The sequence below is a fragment of the Argentina anserina genome, chromosome 7, assembly GCF_933775445.1.
Source record: "Argentina anserina chromosome 7, drPotAnse1.1, whole genome shotgun sequence".
Taxonomy (NCBI): domain Eukaryota; kingdom Viridiplantae; phylum Streptophyta; class Magnoliopsida; order Rosales; family Rosaceae; genus Argentina; species Argentina anserina.
This window is the reverse complement of record NC_065878.1, coordinates 3,312,196-3,321,477: the sequence shown is the minus strand read 5'-3', so window position 1 is coordinate 3,321,477 and position 9,282 is coordinate 3,312,196. Positions and strand designations below refer to the sequence as shown.

Here is a 9,282-nt window from a genome sequence, read left to right as displayed (position 1 = left end):
CAAAGTTGAATCACTGACATCAGCCCAACCACGATCATGTCGCAGATAACCACCCGACCTCCGGCCCAAACAACTAACATCTCACGAGGTCTACCACAGATGCAACAAAACCAACAAAACAAAGAGAGACAACCCTAAACTATGATCAGATTCCTTCTGCCGAGCTAGAGTAACAACCTCTCGTCTGGCCGCACACCACATACATCGGCTAGGCCCTAGGCCGGCACCGGCGCTGGTGCATAGCCCAGATGAGATCTAGAGAAATGTTTTTTTTTCTTGTTCTGTCGAGCGCGTGTTAGCACGTTCTAATCTACCACTCCCGCATGTCTAGTGGTGCAAATTTTTCTCACCAATAATCTTTTAAGCAACAGCAAGTCTCAGAGTCTCACTCTTTACTAGGTAGTCACACTGGGTGACCTGCTTGGTTTCTAACCTTGAAGATTGTAATAGTTGAACACAGATCTATGCCTTCCTTTCTGTAGGTGCAATATTCAAATGCTTCCGGAATTTAATACAATTGACCCTGAAATGTATGCTCTAATATATAGAGCCTCTATATATGCTTTTGGGATACACAATGATCCAAACTGCAGGGTTTGATATAATCAATTCCGTAATCGAAATTGCAAAACTTGCATATGCACCGACTTCCCCTGAAATCCAAGAGATAACCAAAAGAACTTTATTCAACAAATAAGAACATTAGGTAATCCATTTGAGATCTAAGATTTGTGTGCATCTATTCCTGAGAGGCTAAACTATAAATCATAACTTTTCTTCTATATAATGGCATTTATATCTTGAACGCAGCAGATACCTATTGAGTGTCCCAATTAGGAATGTTAGCAGTAGCTTCATTCACCATCTTTACAAGAGTGGCCTGCAATCAAAATGAGCTTGGTTAAATTCAGAGATAGTTAGCAATTGTCATTATCAAAACTAAACGACACGAACATTTGAAAAGACATTAATTAGTGAATATTTGAAACTACACGTGCAATTAAGAAATGCTGTCCAGCGTGACTAGACTGTCCACATTTCTAACATTGATCCAACAAACAGAATCCAAATTCGGTAAGCCAAAGATCTTAGATTTTATGTTGGAACTGGAAAGCATAATTTATATAACTCCCAGCCTCATACAAGATAAATCGTCATTCCCTCTAGCTTAGGTAACCCCATTACTTTTCAGTGGATACTACATGTAACAACCGTGAATTTATCCTTAGAACTCATTTTTCTCAACCAGCGATGTTAGCCGTAAATACATACAAGGTACCAGCCCACCACCCACACACAAGGAAACTAAAATAGAGGGAAAACTATAGCATCCAACATTCCGGGGAAGAAACTTTTACTAACTTTCTTCTACTTGAGCTACTCAGAGCTATAACAACAAGAAATCACATAGGCAGTATGAGCATTTAAGTGTGAATACTAGGGCAACCAAGAGCAATGATATTTCAGATCATCACAAATAAAAATAAAAAACCAATAGAATGCAGACATTGTTTAAATTCACATTGAGAGTATGCAAAAACTGACAATGCAAATGTAATTATAACATGTCTTTGACATACCACACTCTCTGGAACCCCAGGAGGGGGTAAAGGAAGATTTCTTGGTGGAGGCCCACGTAGAAATGATCTCTTATCAAATCTCCACTCCCCAATTTTACCATATGTGAGCTCACCCTAAAGAGTCAGAAAGTTCAATTTGAAGTAGCAGTAATAGAGTAATATAGGGTGATCTGAATCTCAAGAGATGAAAATAATTTGGCTGAAAAGTCGAGCAGTTTAATGACAAGGAGAAAGGATGAAGGTGGATTTTGTCAAGAGTAATTTAAAACCATATGTGGTTTTCAAATACAACACATAAATCACTGAATTATAAAAAAGAAGAAGAAAAAACAGCCAAATAAGGATGATGACAATTCATACCTTTAAGTTGTAGTCACATCCATAAGTATAATGAATAATAAACTTTTTACCAATTTCCACATCCCAAGGAGGCTGAAAATCAAATATAATAGAATATCAATTAAGTTCAAAACTGCAGTATATTGAACATAAAAACACATATGAACATCAAAATCAATAAGAGCTTTTCAGAGTCAGACACCAAACCTGCAGCATAAAGTCCTTCCGAAGAACATGCTGCACACCGTGCAACGCAGATGCTACGGCATAAGCATACCTTAGCTCATAGGAATCAGAAGCAGAAAGATAAGTCAACGTTGATACCTCTATGTGCTAGAAGTTAATTGGGTGAAAATATAGTCACAGAAACTTACATCTCCAGCACCCATCCAAAAGCTTTATCAGTCTCTGTGTCTTCTTTCATGCTCAAAGACATATTCACCCATGTCGGAGCAATCTTTTCCAGCAAATCCTGAGAGATTATATCTATTTGTTAATCATTTCCAACGGAGTAAAATAGTCTACATACAAATCAATGAGAATCACTGAGAAGTCCTGTACAATGACAATGGCAACCAATGCAGAGGACGAGCACAAAAAACTGGGAATACTAAGATAAAAAAAAAAGAAAAAATCATCAACAGTAAAGATACAAAGTGCCATCACATAAACAAGATAAAGCCAAAAGAACTACCTTCTTAATGATTACTGGAGAATTTCCAATTGGATCAATATTTGTTACTGGGCCATTATCTTCGGGGTAAAACTTTCTTATGATCTTCTCATTCTGTGTAGGTTTGATGTAGAAAAAAGGGAAGGCAGCAGGATATCCTCCATGCGCCAGATTAGGAAGAGGTCGTATAAATATATGATCAGGCTCTGCCATCAACACATATCTGGAACAACACAAGAACTGAAAGGTTTTAACACTGAAGCAAGAGGTGTTAATGCTCAAAGTTATTGAGTATGCAGAAACTCACTCTTCCTCAATTGTAGCCTTTTCCAGCCATTGCACAAAAGCCCACGGTCTATTTAAGACAATATACCCCTGTATATAAAAATTTACTTTGCGCATCAGGAAAGAAAACAGGTATAGACATAATATGAAAGATGAATACAAATCAATGAAATGATTGAAATCATCAAAACGAAAAATTATTTACAAAATTAGATTCTTTAATAATTAAATAAATGCCATTGAAAAAGCTTCTAATTTCCTACCCTTGAACAGATTTGACTGATATATAAAGCAGTAGAGAGCAATCAATAACATTATGTACGAGTCATACAGCAACAGGGAATGCTAGAGATATCGTCTGACTCTAGAAAAAGTTTACACCACCATTACTGAACCTCAACTATTGACAGGCAAGCTCTGGCCTTTGAGCATTTAGAAATATACAGTTACCCCCATTTGTACAGTCCAAAAGAAAAGAACTTGTATGTGATTATTAGGAAGAATATCTAGAATAGTTGGGTGTCGGAATATACTTCAAAAAATTAAGCAAAAAAGAAACTTTATGCTAACGAGCTAGTACTTGGTCTCAAAGTTTTATTCATTAGATTCCCATGCCAACCCAATACTGCATAACATGCATCAGTTTCAATCCTGCAAATCTAAATACTTGTTAATCTTGTCTAAGGGATCAATTGCTTTTCATTCAATCTTGACATCACACTTAACATCTTTATTTAAAATTTTCACCTTCTTCTTTAATTTACAGCTCTAATATTACCTAGACCCTGTAGTTTGACTAGTACATGAAGGATTCACATAGTCAATAGCACACAATTGGCGCAATGAACCTAAACCAAGGAGAAAAAAGAAATCCTAACAAAAACGTAGAAGAAGAGAGGAAGAATTAATTAATCAATGAAATATAAAAAGACGCAACGAATTTTAAGTAACTCATGAATAACAGACCAAGAAACCTAACCCGATCAAGACCAGCAGGCAGAGGATCAACCACCATAGTGGGAATTTCATCCATCAAGTTGTCAGCAGTTCCAGAATGCAAAATCCGAGTAAATCCTCCCATTTCTGATCCAGGCATGTCCTTCATCTTCTTATACCAATAGTACATAATTCGACACTGCCATTTGCTGTAAGGAGCATCGGTTGCTGTCAAGGCAACATGAAATGGCGATTTGGAACTTTTGAATTTCACATTCTCAGGCATCTCAACAAGGGGGTCAGCCAGCAAAAGATCATTGTTGTTATCACCTACCCACTTCCCAGCAGGTCTATAGTGGAGTATCATTGTCAGAAGATTGTAAGTGGCAAAGAAAAACCCAAGAGCCAAAAGAACTAAGAGTAATGGTGAAGCACGCCCCATATTCTTCCTCCCAATCATTGTTTAACAGAAATGAATGAAATCAAAGCTTTCTATTCTATAACAGCTGGAAAGAATATTTAAAGACTTCTCATTCAGCTGTTCACAACACAATGTAGCAGCAGCATAAAACCTTTCCTTCTCTTGTACAACTTCCAGAGAAGTTCTTGGAGTTCCCTACAATATGCAGGCTCCGATAAGTACAACAACAAAAATTCCAATGAATGAATCTATCCCACATAAACAATAGAACTAAAATAACACATACACTCCCAAGCCATGGCAGTTCATTTCTAATTGGGTGCGGGTGCATGATAGAACCACAATTGACATTGAGCATGTTTAGCTTACAACTTGAAGACAACTCTTCAGCAGATTGCAACCAAGTGTAAGCACTAACAAGCTAATTGTATCTTACATAGATGTAATGTTTACATTATGTGTACACTTCTGAATCAAATTTCGAAAAAGTATTGACCGCAACACTCAAACTTATTCAGTAAACTCAAATAAAGAATGTCAATTCCTCCTTTTCACCATTCCATAGCATCCAATACACGTTTACCAGAAGATCACGTTAACCAGAAGATCAAGAAAAGAATATTCATAATCACAGATCAAAACACAAGACTGTAGCAAAAATCATATTACAAGAAAAGTCAATCAATACTCTTGATATGTCAAAACAAGAAACACAGATATTCAAATGTGCTTGAAATCAACATTCAAGAAAGCCTACCACAAAGTTCATACCTTTAAGAAAGAAAAACCCAAGTGAGAGAAACCCAGAAAAGACCAAATGCAAGAGGCGAGACTGAGTTGATGAGCAAATGAGAATGGGCTTTGGGAGAAGACCTTGACCGACGTGAGGAGAGAGAGAGAGAGAGAGAGAGAGAGAGAGAGAGAGAGATGCAATAGGTTTCCGGATCAGACAATAAAGAAATGTGATGTGTTTGTTTTGATTTGCACGAAGTGGTGTGTTGTTGTGTTGTGCTTCCAATTATGTCTTATATTGGTCTACGCACTGCGCTGAAGTCTCTGACTGAGTGCTTTAGGGACGAAGCTACCATACTCTTGATTCTTGAGGGCCTAAATCTCTATTCTGATTAATTTCCTTTCTTTTTACATGTTTCCTTTTTTGTTCTTCAGATGAAAAGATCTTGAATAAATTCCATTGTTCTCTGTCAAGTTTCCATTAAAAGCCTTAATATGTGGGAGAGTGGAGGCTAAAGCAAAGCTAAAGACAAACCTAAAGCTAAGCCTGCTATTAAAACCTGGAACAAAAAAAAGTAAGGAAATCAGTATCGACCAAGGTAAGATATATAATAACTTCCCTTTCAAAAAATATATATATGTATATTAACTTCTGTTATATAGTAAAACTCGAATAAGTTAAACTCAAATCTTCCAACATACAATCAATAGTATAAATATCAATAAGGGGTTAAGGAGTAAAATGATATATTTGTTTCAGGATGAAATAATTGTGTATTATTGAATGATATGGGGCCTATATATAGGCATTACAAAACCACAATCCCGTAGGATTCGGAGTCCTAATCTATTACGGAGATGCTAATCTATCTCCTAACAGGAAACCTATTAGGCTAAGACACACATAAGGGTAGAATAGTAATTCTCCCGGAACACTCCCCCTTGTGTCGCATGCCTAGGTTGCATGGTGCACACATCGTTGCCTCGGTAAAAACCTTGTCAAGCAAAATAAAAACCTCTTGGGTAAAAACAAAAGCTTGATCGAAGGGAAAAAGAGCACAACGCACCGTCTACATTTGATAGCATTATGTGAGCTAGACTCCCCCTGAAGTCTACGAAATAACTCCCCCTGATTAGTGCCATAATCATGGAGTACAAAGAACAACGTATACAACGTTCATTACATGTTTCTCAAACGTAGTCTTGGGCTAATAATTAACCATTAATCTAGCCACACATCCTTAGATCATCCATGCTATACTTAGCCAAACTTAGATCTTAGGAAACAAGATTGCATAACAACTCAAAACAAGAGTTTGCAATAAAAATCAGATTCTCGGGTAGAATGACCTTCACTCACTTAAACGGCCATAACTTCTTCGTCAAAATAGGTATTAGCGAACCGTAAAATGTTCTGAAAAGTAGACACCCGTGTCTTTCCAGTGACATAAGGTTCACAACCTCATCCGATCGGAGCAGTTCACAATGCTCTATCGAAGTTGACTGACTTGTAAATTTCCGGACAGGACTGTCCTACTTTGCTAAAACGGCCATAACTCACTCAATATGATAGCTATGAACGAATGGTTGGTGTCCCTGGAAAGTAGACACATAGACCTTTCCAACGGTACCAATTTCATCATATTTCATCGAGCGAGCTGTCCTGTAGGTCTCGCTGAAGTTGACCTACGAAACTGGACAGATTCTGATTTGTCACATTTAATGTGTCTTTCGCGAAGAGAATGGGGGAATGGACCAATGAAGGACTGATTTTGGTCCAAGACGGAACCGTACGCATCCTCTACGCTACCAGTGTCGACTGCTACACCAAGGCGTACGTTGATGTTGCTGGAGCTGCTGGCGGCGTTGGTGTGGATAGGATTTGTGTTGGTTCACTAAGTGTAGAACTAAACCCATGTCAAAGAAGCAATGCAAGTCCAATGACAATGCATAGGCGCATAGCTAATCACGTCATAATGAAAGCAATAGTGTCCCAACAACACTAACATGTATGAATGTATAGCTCATTGAATCTCTTCATCATCTATACTTAGACGGAATAGAGAATCAAGAATTAGCTTCATATGAACACATATGGGTATGAGTTCTTGCAACCGATTGTACTACGTTCTCTCGAACGTCGCAATCTGATTACATAAGCTCTCCGTGGTCTGGAGGCATTTCAAGTCCCTCGGGCACTCTCATATCTGCGTCAAGATCCCTTTACAGACATTCTATGACCACTATCATATGCTGCAAATCAGTTTTCATGGACACTACTACTGATCAAGTAGCGGAAAGAAATTATGTCCATAACGAGATAATATAACTCATCGTACTCAATACTAGGATAATGAGACAATCTTTGCGCCATAAGTCCTGCGTATATCGCATGACTTCATCTTTCTCATTACACTTACGAACAACGACCAACATAACAAGTCTAGTTCAGCCTGTATTGATTCTTTCCACTTCGGTCAAGTTACTCATCGTTGATGATTTACAACGGAATAAGGGCATAAGCGAATACATCATCAATCATGGGAGAGCAATACATTAAACACACGCGCGCGCTGTATACGATCAATTCATGAGATTTCTATTCTTCTCTAACATCAACAAAAGGAGTCTGTAGCGTCCCACAGAAACTTAGTTGATACACATGTTTAGAGAATATCTCTTGATGATGGGCGAAATACTTGTGCCTACGCACTTCGCTTCTTTCTAGTTTTGATTCTAGAGAATAATGGTCTCCCCCTCATCTAGGCAGGAGCCAAGACCGAAGCTATGACCCTTACTAGTCCATCTTTGCGTTTGCGGCCCTTGTTTTGTGGTGCAATGCCACGGGCGCCGACAACACCACAGCGTACGATGGTGCCATCGCCGGCTTCCTTCCCACTGTCAGGGATGGTGCCAACGGTGCTAGGACCAGGTCATATGAAATTCTCTCATATTCTGAGAGTTCCAACCTTACCGGCACATCACATCATTTATGTGCGATCTCGTCACTTTCGCAATATCGGTAAAGTCATTAAGCATCGAATCTTTGACTTTCTGGAGGTCGATAATGCGTTGCACATTTGCTCACTTTGAGTAGTGCGGGATCTTAATGAGACATAGTGCCACACCACGTCAATTCCTGGCGTTAAAACCAGAATGGGAGCATTCCATATCTCCCCCTAACGACGGGAAATATGTCTCATCAAAGTGACCGTCTGCTAATATCGCAGGATAGAGATCAACGGTTGTAGATTGGAAATAGCGGACAAGTGTTGGTGATTCATAAATCATAACCAACCAGAATACTTAATTGTTTCAAGTAGACCCATTGAGATAACTACAATAGAGGCACATAAACAACTTTAACCAAATAGGGGTTAGTGAAAAGAACGTTGGGACCGTATCCAGTGACCATCTGGTACGCACTAAACGCTTGGCAAGTTGTGGGTCTGAAACGAATAAGTGTCGCTGCATGCAACATCATTACATATCTCCATGCAAAAATCGGCAGGTTAGTACCCATAACCAAGTCCGAGCTCTGCTAGATTGTGCAGTGAATGAACATGAGGAATAATATGTTCAACGACGATCCTAGTAGATATGCAAAACGAAATCATCAAAGTCGTGGAGGTGAACTCTCCAATGGTATCCATTCAAATAGATTTGAGAGGATAGGAAGGGTGGTGAGCCCTTAGTATGATGATCATAGCTAAACACTTTAGCGAATGCAGCGTTTCTTGTGGAAAGCAAAGCGACGTGTGACCAACGCGTCGATGCTCTTAACCTATACCATAAAAATACCGAAAAATGTCCGTATTCGGTTGGATAGGGTCCACTAATGTCACCTTAAATACTTTGTAAGAATGGAATGTTCTCGGTTGGAGCCTTAGCAAATAAGGACTTCCTTGAAATCTAGCAAAAGAACAAGCTTTGCAAAATGATCGATTGGCATCAGAGATTGTCATGGAGGCATTAGAAGACACGGGAGGCATCACAAGCTCCTGTGAAGGAGGGGATGCCGCCACCAACGGCCTTAATGCCATGGAGCCGCCGAAATAGGCAGGCTCGGCCTCACTGTGTGGAGCATGGGTGAGGTGGTCCTCCAATCGCTTCGTGAACATGAAAAATAGATGATAATGTGAATTTCAAAGAACTCGAATCATCATATCTTGTTCAAAATGACCAAAAAACGATCATGTCAAAACCGGGAAGACAGTAAAACCGAACCCATGATTCAAAGAATCTTGAGTTACATAAAGCTACTGCTGCAGGCAAGCAAAACGATGTCTACAGGCTAACAAAGCTACTGTCGAAGC

General features: G+C 39.0%; 1 protein-coding gene across 1 annotated transcript; it reads right to left on the bottom strand.

The window, feature by feature from the left end:
* Positions 1-331: 331 nt before the first annotated feature.
* On the bottom strand, positions 332-5,144 carry LOC126801728 (hydroxyproline O-arabinosyltransferase RDN2). Its single transcript, XM_050529175.1, has 10 exons — positions 5,006-5,144; positions 3,857-4,429; positions 2,900-2,967; positions 2,614-2,815; positions 2,294-2,391; positions 2,127-2,196; positions 1,941-2,012; positions 1,581-1,694; positions 818-880; positions 332-653 (listed from the first exon to the last, which is right to left on the bottom strand). Exons 2-9 carry the CDS (start codon positions 4,271-4,273, stop codon positions 818-820), a joined length of 1,104 nt encoding a protein of 367 aa, XP_050385132.1. The 5' UTR covers positions 4,274-4,429; positions 5,006-5,144; the 3' UTR covers positions 332-653.
* Positions 5,145-9,282: the final 4,138 nt, after the last annotated feature.